Source organism: Xenia sp. Carnegie-2017, unplaced genomic scaffold (assembly GCF_021976095.1).
Source record: "Xenia sp. Carnegie-2017 unplaced genomic scaffold, XeniaSp_v1 HiC_scaffold_22, whole genome shotgun sequence".
Lineage (NCBI taxonomy): Eukaryota > Metazoa > Cnidaria > Anthozoa > Malacalcyonacea > Xeniidae > Xenia > Xenia sp. Carnegie-2017.
The window spans coordinates 237,416-260,665 of NW_025813485.1; the positions used below are offsets into that span (position 1 = coordinate 237,416).

At 31.5% G+C, this 23,250-nt stretch overlaps 3 protein-coding genes and 1 long non-coding RNA gene across 7 annotated transcripts; 3 read left to right on the forward strand and 1 right to left on the reverse strand.

The window, feature by feature from the left end:
* The first annotated feature begins 202 nt into the window (after positions 1-202).
* On the forward strand, positions 203-2,901 carry LOC124447280 (collagen alpha-1(XVII) chain-like). Of its 3 annotated transcripts, none has more exons than XR_006948674.1 (8): positions 203-595; positions 659-746; positions 853-885; positions 1,012-1,038; positions 1,101-1,624; positions 1,741-1,766; positions 2,001-2,079; positions 2,405-2,901. XR_006948674.1 is itself a non-coding variant. In XM_046998186.1 (5 exons), the coding sequence occupies exons 1-5, from the start codon at positions 320-322 to the stop codon at positions 1,229-1,231; spliced, it is 555 nt and encodes a 184-aa protein (XP_046854142.1). In that variant the 5' UTR covers positions 203-319; the 3' UTR covers positions 1,232-1,254. The 3 variants fall into 3 exon arrangements, 1 of the variants encoding a protein (XP_046854142.1); XR_006948675.1 differs by having other exon boundaries at positions 203-556; XM_046998186.1 differs by lacking the exons at positions 1,741-1,766; positions 2,001-2,079; positions 2,405-2,901 and having other exon boundaries at positions 1,101-1,254.
* LOC124447259 (dynactin subunit 1-like) lies at positions 1,354-23,214 on the reverse strand. Of its 2 annotated transcripts, XM_046998154.1 has the most exons (38): positions 22,911-23,214; positions 22,521-22,723; positions 21,878-22,360; positions 21,723-21,794; positions 21,380-21,487; positions 21,070-21,166; positions 20,891-20,969; positions 20,686-20,809; positions 20,567-20,602; positions 20,276-20,380; positions 19,730-19,831; positions 19,548-19,637; positions 19,229-19,357; positions 18,896-18,995; positions 18,465-18,550; positions 17,909-18,030; positions 17,693-17,807; positions 17,484-17,537; positions 17,258-17,392; positions 16,894-16,977; positions 16,651-16,704; positions 16,402-16,504; positions 14,970-15,069; positions 14,576-14,664; positions 13,822-13,952; positions 13,676-13,747; positions 13,536-13,606; positions 13,272-13,429; positions 13,064-13,161; positions 12,736-12,807; positions 12,521-12,658; positions 12,277-12,334; positions 12,115-12,182; positions 11,938-12,033; positions 10,552-11,638; positions 7,790-7,825; positions 6,188-6,255; positions 1,354-1,603 (listed from the first exon to the last, which is right to left on the reverse strand). In XM_046998154.1, the coding sequence occupies exons 1-35, from the start codon at positions 23,062-23,064 to the stop codon at positions 11,504-11,506; spliced, it is 3,921 nt and encodes a 1,306-aa protein (XP_046854110.1). In that variant the 5' UTR covers positions 23,065-23,214; the 3' UTR covers positions 1,354-1,603; positions 6,188-6,255; positions 7,790-7,825; positions 10,552-11,503. The 2 variants fall into 2 exon arrangements, with proteins under 2 accessions (XP_046854110.1, XP_046854112.1); XM_046998156.1 differs by lacking the exon at positions 7,790-7,825.
* LOC124447274 (adiponectin-like) lies at positions 4,445-9,292 on the forward strand. Its single transcript, XM_046998179.1, has 8 exons — positions 4,445-4,740; positions 4,818-4,914; positions 5,204-5,236; positions 7,724-7,777; positions 8,109-8,171; positions 8,258-8,325; positions 8,395-8,449; positions 8,608-9,292. The coding sequence occupies exons 1-8, from the start codon at positions 4,540-4,542 to the stop codon at positions 8,961-8,963; spliced, it is 927 nt and encodes a 308-aa protein (XP_046854135.1). The 5' UTR covers positions 4,445-4,539; the 3' UTR covers positions 8,964-9,292.
* Positions 11,282-13,259, forward strand: LOC124447284. The gene is made up of 3 exons (XR_006948676.1): positions 11,282-11,332; positions 12,473-12,639; positions 13,108-13,259. It is a non-coding gene; the product is annotated as an uncharacterized LOC124447284 (long non-coding RNA).
* Positions 23,215-23,250: the final 36 nt, after the last annotated feature.

A 23,250-nucleotide genomic window follows, 5' to 3' on the forward strand; every position in this document is an offset into this window, starting at 1 on the left:
TTCTTACAATTATTTACCAAAAATGCAAATTCGCAAAAGCATTTTTCACGGACTTTCATTTTCATCACACAACCAATGATCGCGCATAAAAAATCTTTACTATTCTTCAATTGAAGACAAAAAAATGGTAACTTGTAATTCATATATATTTATAGGTTAGAAATTTGATCGTTTCCTATTTTAGCCAATAAACCTTATTTGCAATCGCTTGTATCATCTGTTCCAAGAACAATAATAAGGTTTCGTCGTACAATGTAAATTATCTACAGCTCACATTTAACGTCCTGCAGAATATTTTACTTGTAACGAAGCACAAGAGATGACAAAATCAGAAAGAAAATGCAATTGCATAGCAAGACAACAGTTTCTGTCTTTCACCATTGTTCACATCATCGTCACAATGTTATTATTTTCAACACTGACGTACGTGCTAATACAAACTGTTGCAGAGCAGAAAAAATTGATTACAAAAGTTGAGAAAATGTCGTTGAAGTATGGCGAACTTAACGCAAAACAAGATATTCATGACACAGCAACTGAAGTATTAAAGATAGTGGTAAGACAAGAAAGCCACGAAAGTACGATAAATCAAGAGGTGAAAATATGATATCTTATCAAGATGATTGAAAATGCCACCTATAAATGTATGATTATGTAGGAAATACTGATCAATGATGATTTAAACAAGGAAAATAAACAATTACTTATGACAAGATACAAACGAAGCAAGAATTCTGGCTGCTGTGGTAAGATTTTGAAAGTCCCTATATGATTTATTTTAACGTCTGTAATATGAAACTATTGTAAACAAAGTATGAGCAAATAAAAATATGGTACTTCACTATGACCCAGGTGTGGGACTAAAAGGAGCAAAAGGAGATAAAGGTTAGAAGAAGATACCTCGTTGTACTCTGTTGTACTTTTGTTTAAAAGTTTTGAAAGATCAGTGGAAATAAAGTAAATATTTCAATTACTGACTGTTGAATATTTTCTTATGAACCATTTGACAAGGTGCTCGAGGTCGGAGAGGCAGAAAAGGTACAAAGAAAATTCTGTAGCAATATTAATACGAGTAAAATGTAAGAAAATACTTTGAACAGGTGCAAGAGGAAAACCTGGGACTAAGGGAGAAAGGGGGGACAAAGGCGACACAGGTATGAAAACAATAACAATTAATCCTATTTACAATAATTCAACAATACAATGTGTGGTTCGATTGGTCAAAATATAAAAAAATAAACTATGATTTTTGTATTTGCACTAGTTTATGAGACGCAATTTGTATCCATACACTGCATAAAATAGTTTAGGAATAAGTGCCAATTACCGGAGAGATGGCCCGTCGACATAACATTCGGAATCAAAAGATATTTTAATGTACAAATGTAGAACTGAACGTTTTAAAAATAGCTTCATTCTACGATTATTTAACAACTAAGAACTACATATCTACATAAAAACTAACATTAACATACATAAAGACTACTGTCCAATGTTTCAAACCGAAACTCAAAAAAAGGTCAGATTACATTTCATCAGATAATTCGAACAGGACAAAATGGACTTAATGGATCTCCTGGAGCACCAGGATATACGGGACGACCTGGAAATAATGGACAGAAAGGTTTGCATTGCTCACTATTATCCTATCATGAACATGACTGTCCATGACTGTCACGGGGTAATGTTGGTTGAAACGATAAATTAACAAAAATGCTCAAAATCATGTTTTACATTCAGGTAACAAAGGAGACGTGGAAACGAGGGTAAAGACGTTTACATTCTCTCTATTGTCCATGTATAACTCGCAAATATATCCACGTCTCGACACAAAATTGTTTTTGTCACGTGATCAGAACGTGATGATGAAATGATATCAAAGATAAATCCCTTTCCACTGTATTTAAAAACACAAACCAACATATAAATAATTGCATAGTAGTACTTTGATAGGAGACAGCCACCTTTTATAATAATAGTCATTAAAAATTTCTTTCTAGCTTTCACATTCAGCACACATTGTTGGAGATGGACGTGAGGCAAAATCAACACTTATAGTTGGACAAGGAAACGACAGAGGTTTGTATTTAAAAAACAAAACAAAACAATGAACGTTTATAAAAAACGTTGCGCATCAATAAGCTGTCTACTAATGATGCATGAAATTTTAATATTTCAACTGAGGTGATATAAAATTTAAGATAAGATGTAATAGAAGTAACTTTTATTGCCTTATAATGAAAGTTTATGACGTTGGTTTAACAAATTTACTCACTACTATTCTTAATAGGTTTGCCATAAAACACTGTGTCCGAATAAACACCGAGTCTGATTTAAAAAAATTAACAAAGGCCACGGCGATTATTCAAATAACATGTTTTGCAATTTTCTTTCCATATTTCAGCCTTTCTATTGACATATTGGACAATTGGGCACAACAGAGGACAAATGAACTACAATAATGGATATTTAAACATTGCTGTTCGTGGTTTTTACTACATTTATGCGCAATTGTTTTCTAAGGATGGTACTGCTGTAACATTTTCTTTATATATTGATGATAAAGTGATACTAAAATCATACCACATAAAACGATCGTTTATAGCTGGTGTATTTTATGTCGCAACTAATCAAAGAATAAGCGTACGTACAAAGTCCAGTAAATATTTCAAATATAGTAGTACAGATACATTCTTTGGAGCATTTATCATACATCCTTAAAAAGTTATACTATATGTGTATAAGAACTTGTAAATAACTCGTAAGCTACTCCTCTTCAACTTGTAAGTTCTCAAAATGATAATTTTTATCACATATTTAAATTATCATCAATGTACAATTAAAATATAAATTTCATTTTATCATTTCACAGTTTTACTGTAATACAATATCACAAATGAATGAACGCGTATGTCCATATAAAACAAGTAAACATAAAAAGGATTAAGAAGACGTTACGTAGTGCTTACTCTAAGTACAATCGGCCCAAATAAACTGATTCACGTTAATAATATAGATGTAATCAGTAACTTTCATAGTAACTTAGTATAGACAATAAAAAACGCTATCTAACTTTGTTTGTTATATCATAGGATGGACGTCTTAAAGATTATACATGCAAATTGTGCTAGGTGTTATAAACATTACATGTGTGTACATGGTGAATATATCTTATGGTATTGAGTATATGCAGTTTTTAAATCCACAAGAATTGTCACATGTTACTTGAATAGTTATAATTGCGAGACATTAAAACATCAATTTTGTTTATTTATACCAGTCTTTTCATTGTCTTGATCAGTTGTTTTTTCAAATCACTTTACCAATATTTTTGAAAGGAAATAAGTTAGACAATACGGATGGGGAGATAAAACCATTAAGAGACAAATATTTCCCGCAAGAAATTGTGCACTTATGTCTAGAATTATACTAATGTTTCATATTTTACGTAATGACATTGCTTTGACACAAAACATTCAGATATCGTGAATGAAGACTGAAGAAAATTGTTGACAACATTAAGAAAACAACTGTTGTTGCATCATACAGTTATACACTGAATTTCTGAATTTCCTTTCAAAATATCAAAAAACAAAATGAAACAAATTTCCTCCGGAGATCATCAAACGCGAATCGTCAAACATGTTTCAAAAGAAAATACACTAAATAAGAGCGCGCGGTGTTAATATAGCAATGGCATGGTGTTGTTTTGTAGAGCAAAGGTGGTGTTTATAGAGCAATGGTGGTGTTCATAGAGCAATGGTGGTGTTCATAGAGCAATGGTGGTGTTCATAGAGCAATGGTAGTGTTCATAGAACAAAGCATGGTGTTGTTTTGTAGAGCAATAGTGTTCATAGAACAAAGCATGGTGTTGTTTTGTAGAGCAATAGTGTTGCTTTTTGGGCAATAATGGTTTTTAAAAGTAAATGGTGTTAATTACAAAGCAACAAGCACTTTATAGAACAATGCTGTCATCAGAATTATAGAACGGTATATCGAAAAAATTACCAAAATTGTTCTATATTTTGTTTAATTCTATTCAAATGTTGACGGAACTATCAACGACCATACTGTTCATGGAGAGAGTGTTACAAATTCAGAGGAATATAAATTATAAAATCGTATTAAATTCTCTGAATCAATTCAAAACAATACACGTTTGAGGAAGAAACAAAAAACATAAACATTTCCCATGATTATTTTTGAATGATAAGTTTTATTGTATTTATTTTTATTTTAAATATTTTTGTCGTAAATTACAGTAATAAAACCATTGATCCTAAACATCGCTAAAGCGGTTTTCAGGAGGTCCCGGCTATATATTGTCGCATTCTTTTTCAAACTTTACAATTTGGCGGAAACCGGAATTCATATTTCTCTTCCAGGAAGACGGGGTGCCATGTGGGTAGTTTTATAAGTACCATGATGACAAAATAGTAATACCATTTCTATCCATGTCTCGTTACCTCAAGAATAATACGTATCGTTCATTTATCACTTAGATTTTTCACAATACCTGTGAAATTTACGTTTTCAAACATGAGCGATAAAGAACATAAATTGAGCATTTTATCTATTGCAGTCGCTTTTAACGCGGTGTTTACGATTTTATTACTGGGATTTATAGTACATCAACATGTTGAAATAAATAAATTGAAAGACAATGTAAGAAAAATCGAGAACAACGAAATTTCAAAAACAAAAGAAATAAGCAGAGATGAAAGCACGGAAAGTAATAAGGTATCTCACTTTGGAGATTATTGTAATGAATATTTTAACGAGTGCTTTTCTAAATAGCTATTGAATACTCCAAATAGTTCGAGAATGATTTGTACACTACGGAAGAAATAAATAAGATGCAATATACAAGCCGCGTGGCAAGAGCTGCTGACTCAAAGAACACAAAATGTTGCGGTAAATAAAGCAATTATTGTCAAGGAATAGTTAACATTTTGTTGACATCAAACATATTCTCATATCAAAACACTTAAAGCCAAGTTAATGTTACTTCTAAATTATCAACATGCACAAAATACGGAGATTATGATAAATATTCATCGTCGTTAGCGCGCACTATATGCAAAAACGCAATTCACAAATAGTAATAATGCTGCTATTGTGATATCGAAACGAAACAGTAAATGATCGAGTATATGGTTAATGTAACGCCAAGTCTCACTGTTATGTTCCCATTTGTCTATAGGAAAACGACGTCGAGGAAGGAAAGGCGAACAAGGTATGTTTTATTTATTGAGAAATGTGTGTTTATGTTTTATCAATAGGCAGCAATAGCATGCATTGAATGCATTGTTGAATTTTTGTGACAAACAATGCTTAAAGTAATTAAAAATAAGGACGTCACGCAAGCCTATTTTCCTAACAAAGGACAAAAAAACTGCATTGAAAAATATCACCATCTCAAATAAAGCAATAATCCAAATTTATCCAAAAATAAAACACGTATGTCAACAAGACATGTAATGAACCTTAAGTAAATATGGTAGAACTTATATTTTTCGCGTGTTTTAACATGTTGTAATATAAGTTAAGAGAGATCACTTTGATTCGAGTCTAAAATATGTTCAAAAGCTGTTTTAATAGCGAAAATCGAGCTATTTGGCCATAAAATATCAATTTAATTATGATGAAGTATTGATTATTAAAAGAGTCAAATTGCCTTTTGAATCTCATGTTTTACGCAAAAAAAACATGCGAGCACTGTTGAATAACATTTGACTTTGGCAGATTTTAAAAATAAAAAAATTATCGTCAACAAAAATTTACATGTTTAAAGTGTAAAAACAATATTTCATAACACGAATTCTTTGGATGAAATATGACGAACTTATTGGATACTTTGAAATGGCGGTAATGTTTCGGTATGTTTGATTATGCAATGAATTATGTGATATGAGCATTACATTGAAAGCTAGCTATCAATTGACCAACTGCAGTTTGTAGAATTCCAACATCCCAGATAAAAAGTACGGATATAGCGCCATTACTTAGCAGACAACTCCATTAGACAGCTATCAAATTTCAATTCATTTATTGTAAACGCAAACATCGAGAATGCAATCGTTCACAAGTCGCCATTATTTGCGTGTCGTAACAAATTTCAAGCACTTAAGATTACTCTAACTTTCATCATAATGAAACGGTGAAAACACGAGAACAATATAATAACCTTTTGACATTTTCAGCATCCATCACGTGACCACAAACGAAGTAAACTTTGACCTAACATTCCATTCCCTAAAGAAGTAATAAAACAATGTGTTTCAACTCGGGACGTGCTAATCAGGTTACAAAGTCAACATGGCTTTGCAAGCATTCACAGCAGCGTGCGTATCATCTTTACAGGAAGTTCCATTAATATGACCAACGTCTCAAAGGTCCATTAGACATAAAAAATTATAATAAAAAGGTTCTAATGGTTTTTGTAGTTTGTGGTAACCATTACATTTCCGGTAGACTGTAGTTGTTATACAAATGTAAACAAAATTCCCTTCAAGGTAAATATAGAAACAGAAAAATGAACGTGTGAGGAAACTTGAGATACGGAAATGTTAAAACAAAAAAATATCAACAAACATGTCATATTCCGACTGTTTTTCATTTTTTATTGACGAATACAACTCAAGTAAAAGCTATTCATCAATGTCTGCAAAGCTATTCGTGCGTAGAAAAGTCAAAACAATGGGGATCACATATTAATATAAAACAACAGACTTTTGTTAATTAGTTAAAACAAACAGGTTTTATTAAATTTACATATTTTACGTACATAATTGTGAAACAAAACACACTTCGTTTTAAACGTGGATAAATTTTTGTATATGATTGTGACGTAAGATTTTCGAAAATTGCAAAAATTGTGATGTTTCTTCCTGTCATGATTATTTAACAACGTTCAAGTAAAATATTGAAAGGAAATTAAATAAATAAAAACTAAATAAAATGTTTTTAATAATTGCAGCATTTTAGCACAATTTATACTTGCAAATAGTCAGAAACATTTTAACATTTGAAGTTCAGTGTCTTATTTTGTAAACAATGCTTTACATTAAAATATTTCGTCAAATCCAATGCAATATTCTGCATTTTTCCAAGAAAAACTTTTACGTGATACACTGAAAAGGAAAAATAATGATTTTTCCTAATTATTTAGAGTTGTAAATGGTATATTTTTCAAATGCCCACATTCTTTATATATCATATTTGGGCCGAACAGTCCGCCATCTATGTACACAAAAATTTCTGCCATAGCTGAGTAACCATACTTTAACATTACTTCTTACAAATCACGCATCTTCAACAGTATTGTCTATGAAGATTTTTGGATCTTATAGATCTGTTTTTTTCTAACTGTTATCCATGAAAGCCTTTTTATGTATAACAAATTGCAACCTCTCAATCATAATCTCCAGTTCTCTTTCATTTTTAAAACCTTTTTTTGCTTTTTTCATTTCTACAAGTCTTGATGTAGCAAAAAATAATTTATTTGAAGTATGAAAACATTGATATATATTGTCAACCACTGTGATCTTTTTTTGATATTAACACACACATGTCAGCAATAAATATTTTTTATCTTGCAGTAATGACGATTTTCTCAACTTTATGCTTGCTAGCATATAAATTTTCTATATCTATAAGACTATCTTCAAATATAAGTATGCCATGAATATATCCACATAAAATTTCTGCCATTTTATAACAGGACTACGTGGTTTCAAGGGAAATAAAGGTAGCAGAGGACACAGAGGAAGAAAAGGTGATAACTTACTTTGTTTCTATCATTGTCTAGCATGTCTTTATTTATCTATAATGAATAAAATTTGTGAAAATAACTATAAATGTCATTTTTAGGATTTTATTCAAATCTGACAAAGATTTTAACTTAAATTGTACAAATTTAAAGTTTTCCCAAAAAACTGTTCTATATAAAAAGTTAATTAAAAGTTCTTAAGTCAAAAAAGGCAGGAATTTGTACTAAAATGATCTTAAAAAAACAATTATTTAAGTAATTAGCATGCTAAAATATTCCTGAAAAATGAGCAACAAATTGAAAAGTGACTTGAAAACTTAGTAAGCTTTTGTTACAGGTGACATGGGTTATAAAGGGATAAAAGGTGATAGTGGAAGAAAGGGAGATACTGGTACCAAAGGTATTCATATTAATTGATATATTATACAACTTGTCTACTATATCATAAATGTAACATCATTATTAAAGATTTATGATCAATTTAAGGTGATACAGGTATTCCTGGTGTACCAGGACCACCAGGAACTTCAACAACAATTAAACCAACACAAATTGTAAGTAAAAATATGTAGTACAATAGAAAACAATTTCTTACAGATAACCATTTTCAATTCTTTTACTAGTATGCTGAGTCAGCACATTTAATGGGTTATGGTGGAGCAACAAGGCCAAGTTTAGGTATGGTAAATACTCACAAATGACATGCGTACATAATTATCCATCATCATCTACCCAAGTTCACATGGTTGCACAATCCTTTAATGTTTATATATGACTAGGAATGCAAAGTTCTTATATGTACAATATATGCTCAATTTATTATTTTTATTTGTCAGCTTACAACAGAATAACAAATTGGCTTAAAAGTCATGAATCAGGAGGAATGAAGTACAATGATGGATATTTATATGTGGCTCATGATGGATATTACTATATTTATTCCCAAATGTACTACTATGCTGGTGATACAGTGGCAATGGCACATAGAATGAAGATTAATGATCATATTGTGTTAACAGGTCATAGTAGTGCAAGCTCTACAAATAAGTATAACACAAATTATATTGGAGGAGTATTTAAACTGACTAAAGGACAAAAAATTTCAGTTTCAGCACCTTTTACCAACATATATTATTTTCATAAACACGAAGCATATTTTGGCGCGTTTCTACTTCACGCTTTAAAACGTTGAATTTATTAAACGTCCTAGATAGAAATCACACTTGAAACATACAATATTTACTTCGAAATGAAAAGACAGATTTTCGTGTTTCGTGAATAAATAGAAATGTAAATATAATCACGGTATAGGCTAACACTAAATATGAAAATAAGGCGTGTAAAAATTGGATGGATGTCTGTACAAAAGTTGTAAATATTTTACCAAAATAATTATGTAATGACTAATGATAAGACAAACAATTTCCTCATTCATAAATTTACTTTACCATTAAAATTAACATAGAAACTAAAATATGAGTATTTTTAAATTTTACCTAATAAATGCATAATAAACCTGGATTTTCAATACTATAAATCTTCCAATATTTACCTGAAGATGTAATAATCTGAGTTTTCACTATAGTTTTGACGACAAGAGCAACATATGGCTTCTGGAGTTACTGCTTTGATTTTGACAACCCTCGCACCCAGGCCCAGGCTGTTTACACTCCTACTCCTACGCTAAGGACCTGGGGATGACTAGCTGTTTGATAATAGGTCATAATCGCACACATATAATACATATAATAAATAGATCATAGACGTACAATTTTTGAGAACTTAGAAGAACCACCTTTATTTTGCGAGGTTATACCCTAGCCTACGTCATAAACCTTTCTACGTATCGTACCCACTGTACCATACCACTGTCTGGGACGCTAACCCACTGACCATACCACATTCGCACGTCATTTCTTGAGGATGTTTCAGTCAGGTTGCTTGGTACCGAAATAGCCGAATGACTTAGCACTTTTTAGTACGGAGTATGATGGAGACTGAATCTAACATTTTTCCAAGTACTATTTAACTATTTATAACACAAAGATCTTTCTGAACCTGAAACATGCTCATCGCTTTTTGAATTTTTGCCGAGATTTACACGTAAATCTTCCCTGCGAATCTCTGAAGATTATTGGTAAAGCATTTTCTTCTGACAAAATTCAAGTCATTTCATAAATTTCAGGAATATTTAGTTTATCTATGTGGCAACGAATGATTCGCCAGTTTCAAACTACTGTTTATTTAACCCAAGACAGAGTATTGTCAAGGTAGCCATAAACGTCACGTTTCTAGAAGGGAATAAATTATTTGTTCTGCGGCAGATCACACAAAACCAAAGCAAAAGTTTGCATTTTCTAACATTAAAATTAAAATCGTTTCCGTTTCTCTTCTATTGACGGGGGGGGTCTATGATCCCAAACTGTTATTAGATCAATTATAACAGAAATCTCTACCTAGTTGTCCGGGGATTTCTGACTTAAAAATGATGAAAACGAGAGAAAAAAAGCATTTCGAAAGTTAACAAATGTGTTTTGTTAATGCGATGTTATAAAATTGTTAACTTCAGCACATTTTTGTCACGAGGCAATCAGAGGGGAATTCCTATGGATGATGTTCTGTTAACAAACTAAAATTTAAAATATACGAATAACAATTCTTCGTGAAATATTTGCCATACTTTCTTTAAAAATATGTACAAAAAAATTCTGTTTGAGTTTCAGCAACCACAAAACGCCCAAAAACCTTCATGAGAGAGTAAGTTTTTTATGTTTCCTTACCTCATTCACTTGCATATCGACATTTTGAAATTTAATCATTCGTGAATGCTTTTGCTCCGTTTCACTGTCTCAAATTTGACTTTTCGAGAAACAAAAACCTTTATATAATACGCTTTATTATTTTCAACTTCGCATCTCAGCGAAAATGAATGATAAAACCTTAAACGGCTATACCACAGTATCTACACAGTGCATTTTAAGAATGTGCGAATTATGATCAGAATCAACCAATGAGCAACTCGGTAATAAAATACACGGCCAATCAAATAACATACACGGCCAGTCTTGTCATGAGGAATTTAGAGCATTCGTCACGCCATTATGTCATCAATGCCACAAGATGACGTAGTCAACATGTTTCAATACACAGCAATCAAAGTGCGCGTTACTACAACCAACTATATTTATGATATTTATATTACAACCAGAGATCATTGTTTTGAATCTGTACTAAGTAATTATAGACTTATATTAGAGATGGATATAACTTGCATTGGTAAACTTTTCTGATTCGTCTATAAATTCGTTCGTGTAGCTATAAAGCGATGATTTTTGATGAATAAACTAAACGGACAATTATGGTCTTCAACTGTTAATGGGTGAAGACAACTGAGTCAACACTATTACAATGCACCACATGATTATATAGCAGACTGTTGGTACGACAACAGAATTATTATACAAAATTACTCTAATTAGCCAAGTTACTAGTAACTTATTTTTCTTTTCTTTTAGTAAAGAGTTCTAGCGTAAAAACCTACGTTTTAGGACAAAAATTAAGGTGAATCATGCTTATGATTGTTGTGTTGTATATTTATGATTTTGTCATCAACTTTATACAAATTAAAACTTAACTATATTCTTCCTTTTCACAAGACCTTACTAACACAAGCAAGCAAGCAATTTTTGTCCAAGTTTCTTCAGTTTATGCAAAACTGAATTTATATAAATTTCAGCATAGAAATGTCTCATGAATTTTTCTAAATTCATTTGGACGAAGAGTTATTGGATAAACTTTTCCTTTCTCGCTTGTATCAGGAATACTTATCTTTCCAAAGAAAACAGGATTTATCTTTTCTTGTAAAGCCTTACATAAAAATGAAATACCAGTAAATATGAATATTTAGACAATATACATTGAGTTTTATGTCGAGTCAGTTGTGTATAACGACATTTTACAAGATAAAGGCAGGTTGATAAACTCGATGATTGTTATCATAAAACTTCCAATAGAAAAAATGAATAGACATTGATCAGAATTTGGGGGTTGAACAGATTTTGGCTTTGATTTGTAAAAAAAGGAAGGTGAAAAGAACAACAATGGCCACCATTATTCTTTAATAATGACTTTATAGGTAAAATTATCAATCAAGATACAATACTGACCTTGGAAAATGTTGGCGATATAAATGAAGAAAAATCTGTTTGAATATTAGCTCCAGCATACGTAGACGCCATCAGTTTATAAACCTCTTGTTGCAACTGAACAATATATGTAAAGAAAAAAAATGATGTGAAAAATCGAAAATTTCTTCAAAATATTTTTTTACTGAGAATGCTTACATTATCTTTCTTTTCAGTAAGATCCTTCAATTTTTTCAAACGATTGACCTCTTCGAACTTGTTTCTTGCTACGAAATATTCAATAAATTTCAACAAGGTTTTCAACCCCTTTCCATTATCAAGTCACGTAATGACAAACTTTACATTTAAAAAAAAATTTACCGGCTTTAGTCTTTGTTAAATCAACAAGATAAGGAGTTGCGATTAATAAGTTTATTTCCTGTAACCAAACAAACATGTTAGATTAAAATAAATCAATTAAATAGAATTTCGGCTGCTTGCGAAGAACCATACGTAACTACATCTTCCTTCTCCATACTTCCATTTTATCTATTCAACTATGAACGTGTCTTTACAGAAATTGTCCTCGTCAATTCGCATCCAAAAGGTTTCTTCAGACACTTACATCAAGCAAAGATTGAATTTTTTCAGAATATTCAGCAATTTTGGTCAATGTTTGAGCACGTTTCGTAGAAGTCACATTTTTTATAGAAGAAGCAAGTTTTGGAGGTACAAAAAGTTGAGGTAAAGCTCGTAATCTCGCCTAAATCATTAAAAAAAAACATAAGATAAATTTCTGACGTTTAAAAAACAAACAAATTCATCATTTTATAATGTTACCTTTAGTTTGTCACTCTTCAAACGCACATTTTCATTTTTTACATAATTCAAAGCAATTTTCAAAGACTCCATCTACAAAAGTGTGGTTATAACAAACAAGTTAGTGATCAAACAAATCACTTTAAATGTTGCTATACTGTAAACTACGCGATCAAAAACACTGAGCTCTCAATAATACAACAACATTGTTTACAGTTGTCAACAATAGAAATTTTAAGGTAAATAGTGTTAACAATCCTTATATATAGCTAAAATCAATACAACATTATAGCCATCATCATTTTTTAATATGATATACTTTGTGTAAGCAAGCGCGATGTTCACAAACCTGCCTTAGCAACACAGGAGAATCTTTAATTATTACTTGCACAGGTTCACCCGATGACGCAACAGATGTACGGTTGGTCCCAGTCTTTCCTACAGCTCCTAAAACAGTGTGACAATTTATAGTTAACTAAATACTCGATAAAAGAAAGTGCTTTTGCCAGCAGATTAATGCATTAAAAAATTATAAAACTGTCAAAGTATCCAATAACCTGCTGCAACTACAGCTCCAATACCAGAAGTCTGCCGGGCAAGATCTTGAAGTAGAGATTTCTTTGACAAAGCATCTAATTTCTTTTTTAAATCAACTTTCTCCTTCTCAAGATGATCAATATCTGATTGTAATGCATCGTAAGTTTCTTCGTATTCCCTAGAGCATCAAAATTCACCTTGAACATCTTGAAAAGTATTTTACTAACACGAAATTCATAGATCGTTAAATGAAATGAATCAATAATTTATTAAAACCTAAATACCGAGACTGTTTTTCCAAGTCAGTCACAGCTTGTTGCAACTTCTTGTTTATTTGCTCAACACGAGAATCAGCCTGAATTATAAAAACAATCATACAAACAACAAAATCTTCGTTTGTACACTGAATTATAGATTTTCCTACCTCTTTTGTTGAATTATCTAATCTTTTTTCAAGTAAGCCAACACGAATATTTGCCTGAGATACTTCCTCAGCCTAAAGTAAAAAAAAATGAAAATGACAATGAACAACGTTTCACATTGACAGTAAATCAAAATTTAAAAGTTCACCTTTATTTTCAACGCAATTCTTGCATCCTGTAACTCTTTATCTTTAGCTGCAAGTTTTTCCTCGACGCTCCCAGATTCTGCTAACTCATGACGTAACGCTTTTGCACGCGTGACGTAAGGTAACTCATTCTAAAAGAAAATAAAAATAAAGATAACTTGCAAAAGAATGTTCACAGGCAATGAATAAAGCTTAATGATGCAATATAATTATTGCAACATGTTAGTAACCTCTGAATAACAAGTCACTAATAACATACTATAACATGCCAGTAACATGCAAATAACATGTGAATAACATGCCACTAGCGGGTCAAAAACATGTCACTAACGGTCAATAGCATGTCACTGACGGTCAATAGCATGTCACTAACGGTCAATAGCATGTCACTAACGGTCAATAGCATGTCACTAACGGTCAATAGCATGTTACTAACGGTCAATAGCATGTCACTAACGGTCAATAGCATGTCACTAACGGTCAATAGCATGTCACTAACGGTCAATAGCATCACTAACGGTCAATAGCATGTCACTAACGGTCAATAGCATGTCACTAACGGTCAATAGCATGTCACTAACGGTCAATAGCATGTCACTAACGGTCAATAGCATGTTACTAACGGTCAATAGCATGTCACTAACGGTCAATAGCATGTCACTAACGGTCAATAACATGCCACTAACGGGTCAATAACATGCCAATAACATGTCAGTAACATGATACAATAAAAGAGTTTTTGAAATACGCACCTTCTTTTTTCTGAAACTTTACAATCATATTCTCCTTCTTGCATCTTTATGAAAAAACTTGAAAGTTGACTGATGACATTATTAAAGGCCAAGCTTTAAATGAGATTGAAAAAATAGCTGAATAAATGATTTGATAGTAACTATACAACCGTCAATAATAATTTTGCAATAACTATCTTTTTTTATAAAAAATATGAAGTGAACACAAAAATAAAATCAAACTCTCAACAGAAAAGCTAGAAGGGTTAAAACGTAAAAAGGAAAATCTCATGAGCCTCGTCATTTATTAAATCTCACATACAAAATAACTATTGAATTTAAATTATTTCAAACGATCTCTCAAACGAGAGATCAACTATAAGGGACGGGGGAATCACAAGTTATACTCAATTTCAAACCTCAGACAATCTTTAGCTGAATCATTTTCATTTTCAAAGACCAGAATTGTCATGTCTTGAGACATTTCTTCAAGTTGACCACTAAGGAGACTTTCATTTTCTATAAAATATAACACAACGTTTCGAAGTGAAATATGTTCACGTTAATGTAGTTACCTATCTTGGTGTAGTTGCCTATCTTGGTGTAGTTGCCTATCTTGGTGTAGTTGCCTATCTAGGTGTAGTAAACTATCTTGGTGTAGTAAACTATCTTGGTGTAGTAAACTATCTTGGTGTAGTAAACTATCTTGGTGTAGTAAACTATCTTGGTGTAGTTGCCTATCTAGGTGTAGTAAACTATCTTGGTGTAGTTGCCTATCTAGGTGTAGTTGCCTATCTAGGTGTAGTAAACTATCTTGGTGTAGTAAACTATCTTGGTGTAGTAAACTATCTTGGTGTAGTAAACTATCTTGGTGTAGTAAACTATCTTGGTGTGGTAAACTATCTTGGTGTAGTAAACTATCTTGGTGTAGTAAACTATCTTGGTGTAGTTACCTATATTGGTGTAGTAAACTATCTTGGTGTAGTAAACTATCTTGGTGTAGTTGCCTATCTAGGTGTAGTTGCCTATCTAGGTGTAGTAAACTATCTTGGTGTAGTAAACTATCTTGGTGTAGTAAACTATCTTGGTGTAGTAAACTATCTTGGTGTGGTAAACTATCTTGGTGTAGTCGCCTATATTGGTGTAGTAAACTATCTTGGTGTAGTAAACTATCTTGGTGTAGTAAACTATCTTGGTGTAGTAAACTATCTTGGTGTAGTAAACTATCTTGGTGTAGTAAACTATCTTGGTGTGGTAAACTATCTTGGTGTAGTAAACTATCTTGGTGTAGTAAACTATCTTGGTGTAGTTACCTATCTTGGTGTAGTAAACTATCTTGGTGTAGTAAACTATCTTGGTGTAGTAAACTATCTTGGTGTAGTAAACTATCTTGGTGTAGTAAACTATCTTGGTGTAGTAAACTATCTTGGTGTAGTAAACTATCTTGGTGTAGTCGCCTATCTTGGTGTAGTAAACTATCTTGGTGTAGTAAACTATCTTGGTGTAGTTGCCTATCTTGGTGTAGTTGCCTATCTTGGTGTAGTTGCCTATCTTGGTCTACTAAAATATCTTGGCCATCTATTCTAATTCTTCATAAAACTTAAAAAAAATTCTGCTTTCGGATAACATCGTTTTTTCATCTCACTTCACGTTCAATCAAGGCATTCAATACGCAAATCTAGAGTGCGTCACTGTGATACTAAAAAATAATCGACCTTGCAAACTAATTTCTTAATAATATACTATAACACTACAAAATATTCAATTAAAATCCTAGGAACTGTATAATACTCTATTATGCCCAGTAATATCCTTGCAGCATTAAATCAATGAAGGAAAAGAGAGAAATACCTGGTAATATTGCTGTCTTTTCCAATATTGTGCCGATATATTCATTGACAAACTGTACAATTTTCTCGAACGTCTTGAGAGAATCCAACAACGAGTTTTGCACCTAATAAATATTTAACAAATGTAATATAGAAGATCAAGAAATTTAGGAACTAAAGATCAAGGAATATAATATATAAAATCAAGGAATTTAATATGTGAGATCAAGGAATGTACTTTTCAAGATCACATGAATAAATTTCTAAGAACCTCTTTTGGAACAGCTAGTTCACTGGAACTTTCTTGGGGGATGGCTCGCTTGATCTATTAAAGAATTTGAAACAACATCAAACTTACATAGTACATGATTACGATCAAATAAATGATAAAATATCATTAACTAGCATAATTACATATGTTAATAAAAGAAAGATTGTTGAAAATAACGAGCGACAACAAGATTTTATGCGATAATTTCTTAAATTCTTCTTTTTTTGTCACGTTTCAACTCACTTTACGAGATAACTGCCGTATTTCCATGTTTCTTAGTTCGATATCAGAGAACAATGATCCTAACTCACTTCCTTCTTCGCAATTCTAAAATGTTTATACATACAGCAACAATGGACACAAAATAAGCAAATTAGTTTCGCTAATAAAGACATTTTGTTATCTTTCCATAAAATTCTTCCAAAAATTTCTTCAGTGATGTTCGTAAAATATGAAATATCGCGAATAAAACAAAATAACTTTGACATTTTGTTATAACGAATGGAAATAATGCTCTTAAAAAGTTGGATGAATTAAAAATAAAGATAGTGACATACATAGTGTTATAGTAAGATTTATTTTCGCATTTTTTAACAATGTTTTGTACCTTTCCACAAAGTTGTTTAAATTTTGTCAAACCAATAGAAATTGTGTCTGCTCCACAGTTGAATATTTGCAGTTGATCTTGTAAAAATTGGGAAGATGATGAAGTCTCGTGACTTATATGAAAACGAACCATCATCTAAAATAAAACAGTTGATTGTATATAAGCCACGTGATCGTTGCCACGTGACTATTACCAACTCAAGTTTTTAAATCCATGATAATCTTACGTCATAATTAGCTATGGCTTTTTTTAAAGGACCCATCACTATATTATCATCAAACTGAAAAGAAGAGAAAAAACAGGTTCAATTGTATTTTAAGCAAATACGTCGACATGATAAAGAAAGTTAGAAACGCACATTCGACGAAGATATAGACAGCAAACAGCATATTTTAGGAAAGATAAATAAATCATAGTATTTAAATGTACAAAAACCTGTCCTTTTTTGAGAACGTTGATTAAATCATCAAGACATTTCTCGTGTGAAGCCAGTTCATTGTATGTGCTAGTAATTCGATCAAATGCAGTTGTACTACATTCAGACAAACCTCTAAAAATCAAAGAATAGATAAAATGATGCTTCATGATACCATAGGAGCATTACACAAATATGATTCATTAAATATTACATAAACATGACAACAGTGTTACCTTTCAAAACGCTTTACAAGCGATTCAAAAACACACAAAGAAAAATTCATAAATGAAGCGAAGTTGATTTGATCGTTTTTGTTGACAATTTCAGAATCTTCAACACTTGCTGCAATACTGAACTAAAAACATTTAAGTAAAAATAAACTAGAGCGACAATAAAAAACGACAATAAAATGAACGACATAGCATTAACAGAAGCAGGGTCGCCAAGAAGCGGGGGACAAAGGGACAATCTTTTCCAGGACCCAGGCTTTCAAGCTCCCCAAAGTACGATAAGAAACACAATATATTGCTGTGAAAATAAATGCATATATAATAAGAGTTAACAAATAAATTTGGAAGTACGCCAATAATAGCAATACCTAACTTATCATTTTCATTAAGCATAAAACACAAACATCACATGTTTACAATTGCTTTGTTGAAGTATTGTTGGGGGGAAGGGCCCCTACTTATTCATGTAGCTCTGAACAGAAGGAGAACATTGAAAGACAGTAAAATGGACAACATGATATTAAGACAAAGAGTACATGATGGTAAAATCCCTCTTTACCTTTTCATTTATCTCACGTTGCAAAAATTGAGATTTAAATTGAAGTCGAGGCATCAGCAATGATAAAAATATTCCTTCTGCATCACCTAATGAATATTACGACAGAAAAATAAATCAGATTGATTTAAGTTTTCCTTTAAATTAATGAAAATAAAGGAGCAAGAATCATCCTTGATTACTTGTTTTAAAAATGTAACCATTTGACCATTTAACGTGGTGTAAGTTGTAAGTCAAATAAAGTTATATTATCCACAATAACACTGCATTTACTAAAGGTTCTGATAACAATCAAACAAAACTACAAGAACAATATCAATTCTTTAGTCTCTAAGAAAAAAACTTCAACCATGCAGCAGAATCATTAATCATAATTCAACCGTCAACGACTACGAAAAATATATGCAGAAAACGTCAATCTAAAAGTTTTTTACCTCCACGTTTCATGAAAGATTCAGGAAGAAATGATTCAATCATTTTTAATTGTTCTTTACATTGTTGAAGCTCAAACTTCTCAAGTTCACTGCTCATCATCTAAAATCATAAATTTGACAATACATATCAACAAACCAGATTATGTAAGTATTAATGAATTGTTATTACTTACGAAAAAATAAGAATTGAAATTGATAAAAAATATTTGCATGAAAGGTCCTTGGAGAAAAACTCCATACTTGAAAACATTTTATTCTGGTATTTATGTCAAAATGCAAATTATTCAAATCTTAATTTCTCGTAACCAAAAAAAGATATTGCGTGAATGAAACCTTTGCACGAGATTTGGTTTCAGCTGCTTGAAATTTCAAATTAATAATGTCAGGAATTGATGGTGTTAGTACGGATTTCTTTTCTTCATTACTAACACCATTTTGTTCTTGTAAACCAACAATTGTGTTCTAAATAGAAAACCAAAAAAAAATGTATTTTCATTCGCTTACAAATGTTACATGATACACAAAAAAACATATTCGACATTGTAAAATTATCTAAAATTCCACTCAATAAAACAAAATAAACATCCCTTTCTACAGCCTAAATGTCAAACATGTGTTGTAGATGTACATCTAACATGAAGTATTTATTTACCTGAAGTTCACTGACCAACTCTCTAAATTTTTCAATAGTTTTTTGATGATCTACAATACTTCCATGTGCTGCATCTACTTTCCTTTCCAGCTATATAAAGTTGAAGAAAGTAGCATGATGCATTACAATTACTGGACTTATCAAATGTAACTGTATCCTGGATAGATTGTGAATACACCGACCTCACGAATTGAATTCTCCTTCATCTCTATTTCTTCTCTCATTTCCAATTCATTTTGGTTGTGAGTTTCCTCAAGTTGTTCATTTAAATCTTGCAACGCTTCCTATATACAAAATGTTTAAAAGTAATTCTTGACTGCTAGAATATGTGAAATAAAAGTTATATTATATCTATGTAGACACTCATCCAAAAAATCGCTTTTTGTAAAACGCATCTGATAAAACAAACTCAAAGGACTGGAGTGTTTTAAATGAAGCTAAATTATTGGTCATTGGTTTTATTTTTATGATAAAGATTCTATCCCTTCTCATGCCTTGTACAAAAATGTACAAATTAAAATAAGTTTGTATTAACGCAACATTTCTTATATTTTGTAATTATTCCATTACAAAATTCGGCAAGCGTTATTTTTTGTGCGAGTTTGTCTTTATCTCATTACAAAAGCAAATTTCTTCAACGTAAGTGTGAATTAACATGAAACTTTCAATTATCAAAGTTGTTACTTCCTATTAAATAAACAAAGATATCAATTCATTTAACAACAAACCAATTCTTCTATCGTCTCTTGCAAAGTTTTTATCTTTTCTCCTAGCTCTAGATTTTTATCAGTGAGAGTTTCGACCATTTCCTCAGCACCAATGGCAATATCAACCTAAAATTAAAAATTACAATGGGTGTAAAGGGAAATAAACGATAATGGTGATGACAACTGTTATATAAAACAGAGTGTAAATATACTATGGGAAAATATAGGGAAAAGCAAATATCATGGTTTGTGTCAATAAAGGTTAACTTGAAGTGTTGACTAATAAACTAAAAATTAATTCATCTATTCAACCTGTTCTTTCAATTCATCCACAGTAGCATCAGATGCCTGTAATAATGTAATTCATAAATATTTACTACAAAATGGAAAAACATATTTTCTTACAATCATTTTTAAGACAAAGAACTTACTGATAGTTGATCATTAAGTTTTTCTTTTTCACTTTGAAGTGCTGTCAATGTGTTATTTAAGTCATTGAACTGTTTCTTTAAACGTTGTTGTTCATATTTTTCAGATTGAACTAGTTCACGAAAGCTAACAAAAAAAAACAATGTTTCACTTAAAAAAATCTCAAAGAGTCATTGTTTTCAGATCATACATATTGTCTCAACAAACCTGACCACAGCTTCTTTCAATTTGTTATTTTGTTCAGTTAATGTTTTGATCTCTGCATTGTTTGCAGCTCCTTCAATTCCTATAATAAATCGTAAACTATTTAAAATAACTTTTCCAACTAAAATAAATTATAAGATAAATAAAACACAGGTTTATACATCAAATAATCCACACATTACCTCCATCTGAGACTTCACTTTTTAATATTTCTAACTCAAGCGAAAGTTCTTCCACTTTTTCTTTGAGACTTTCATTTTCTTGAACTATAGACTCAAGCTGTTAATATGTTGAGATAGAAATGTCAGTGAGAACAAATACTAGCAATAAAGTAGTAACATAATATAGTAGTAATAATGTCATGCTGGAAATAAGCTACTGGTGTTTTAATGAAATAATTGAAAATAATCCTTAACAAATAAATAAGCTAAACCACAAAGTTGTACAATTGATGGATAATCATGGATAGTAAATACATTTTCAGAAACATACTTTCTCTTCTGCCATTTCTTTATCAAGAGTTGCCATCTCCACAGCTTCTTGCAATGTGGCTAAATCATCTGGTTGCTCATCATGAGCTTCTTTCATTTCTTGTAGTTCCTGTTTGTAACAATAAACATGAAAACTTTACCATTTAATGACAACCAAGTTTAAAAATAGTTTATAGTTTGAAAATAACACTAGTAAATAACATGAACTGAAAATATGCATCCAAAATTTAACATTCAAAAGAAGATAATTTCTTATACAAACAGTAATGGCAATAGAAAAAAACATGAGCAATCTTTGAGGATCGAAAAGTAAATAAGGTGTGATTGTTAAAGACAATTTTAACCTTTTTTGCAGCTTTGAGTTGTGCTTGTAAATCTTTTTGCGATTCTTGCCACTTTGTTCTGTACGTTAGTAACTACAAAAAAACGTGAGATTAAGGATTAAAATTATAACTAAACTTTAATGATTTTAAAAAATAATAACTAACAGCAATCTTACCTGATTTAATTGTAATTTTGTCTTTTCATATTCTTTCAACTTAGCTTTATCTTCCAAACGTTTTTGTTTAATTGTTGCAAATTTTTCTTCAAGATCAAGTATCTTACGATCCTTTTCAGTACATTGATGCTGTAAGTCAACTATATCTCTCATCGAAACCCCACTGCTATTGTTGCTTTGTTCAACTTCTGGCTTTTTCTGCTGCTGTTGAGTGGAAGACACCTGTTCTGAAGAAGATGCTTGAGCACTTGGTTTGATACGAAGAGTTGATGGAGTCTGTGAAGACCCTGGAGCTTTGAGACCAGATTTTACACCAGATTTTGAAGGACTCTGAATTCCACTTGCCACTTTAGAGCCAAGGCTTGAACGAGTGGTGGTTGGCCGTTGAAGACCACTCGCAAGTTTTGTCTTGAGTTCATTTGGTGAACTAGCCAATGATGTTGGTTTTCCAATCTTAGAGACAGTAGGAACGGCCTTCTCAGACTAATGTTAAACATAAAGCAATCTAATAGTAAATCAATAATCACCTTTATTGTGTATTTTATGAGTTAGGTTGTATTACATTAAAAAAGAGGTTTAATAAATCTTGCAAAATTTTGTTTTGGGTTTCAATGAATACTCTCACTTTAAAATCATAACATACCTCAGTACGATCTTCCTGGAGCTTTTCCTTTGGAGGGGAGGGACGTCCAAAACTTGGCTTTGGTAATGAAGATGAAATAGTTTTTCGAGGAGTTTCTTTTGGTGGTGATGATTCTTGGTTGATATTTGATAAAACTGATAACTGTGACTGACGAATAAATATTCCATGGTTTTCAGGACATACAAAATACTGCCGACCTTGAACTACTCAAATAAAGAAAAAGATGTAGTTACAAAAGTAAATATTAAAAACATGATGTTCAAATTTTATTCTGTCAGTTCAAAGAATGACAAACAAATTCACACTTTACAATTTATCACATTAATAGCACTTGCACAGTTGCAGCATACAAAAAAAAACTTTTGCATGCTAGATAACTGTTTATCGTACCTGTACCATCATTTTTTCCTTTTGCTTCATCAAGTTGCACTCCAATCCATTTTCCAGAAGCAAACAAAGTTGTACCAACATATTTTACAGTTCCAGTGAGATGTTTACCTGTAACTTCGACGCGATCGTCTATTTTCATTGACTGACTAGACATTATGAAAGATTTCAACTTTTTATGAGTTAAACAAAACTCAAAATGTCTTGAAATCAATACGTTCGACAATCGAGTGATAAATCCACAAGAATTCTGCCAAAGATGAACAAAATTTAAACCAACCACAAAAAACCCGACAAAATCCGACACGTACCGGCAGACAACGAGACGGAGCCATGATCAAGC

Excerpts from the sequence above, each read along its gene's own strand:
- LOC124447280 (XM_046998186.1), top strand. The coding sequence starts at position 320 with ATGACAAAATCAGAAAGAAAATGCAATTGCATAGCAAGACAACAGTTT. Across the intron at positions 596-658 it reads AAAGTACGATAAATCAAGAG|GAAATACTGATCAATGATGA; the intron begins GTGAAAATATGA and ends ATGATTATGTAG. Across the intron at positions 747-852 it reads CAAGAATTCTGGCTGCTGTG|GTGTGGGACTAAAAGGAGCA; the intron begins GTAAGATTTTGA and ends ACTATGACCCAG.
- LOC124447274 (XM_046998179.1), top strand. The coding sequence starts at position 4,540 with ATGAGCGATAAAGAACATAAATTGAGCATTTTATCTATTGCAGTCGCT. Across the intron at positions 4,915-5,203 it reads AAAGAACACAAAATGTTGCG|GAAAACGACGTCGAGGAAGG; the intron begins GTAAATAAAGCA and ends ATTTGTCTATAG. Across the intron at positions 8,450-8,607 it reads AGCAACAAGGCCAAGTTTAG|CTTACAACAGAATAACAAAT; the intron begins GTATGGTAAATA and ends TTTATTTGTCAG.
- LOC124447259 (XM_046998156.1), bottom strand. The coding sequence starts at position 23,064 with ATGTCTAGTCAGTCAATGAAAATAGACGATCGCGTCGAAGTTACAGGT. Across the intron at positions 21,795-21,877 it reads CAAAATTACAATTAAATCAG|TTACTAACGTACAGAACAAA; the intron begins GTAAGATTGCTG and ends GTTTTTTTGTAG. Across the intron at positions 20,603-20,685 it reads AACTTAATGATCAACTATCA|GCATCTGATGCTACTGTGGA; the intron begins GTAAGTTCTTTG and ends ACATTATTACAG.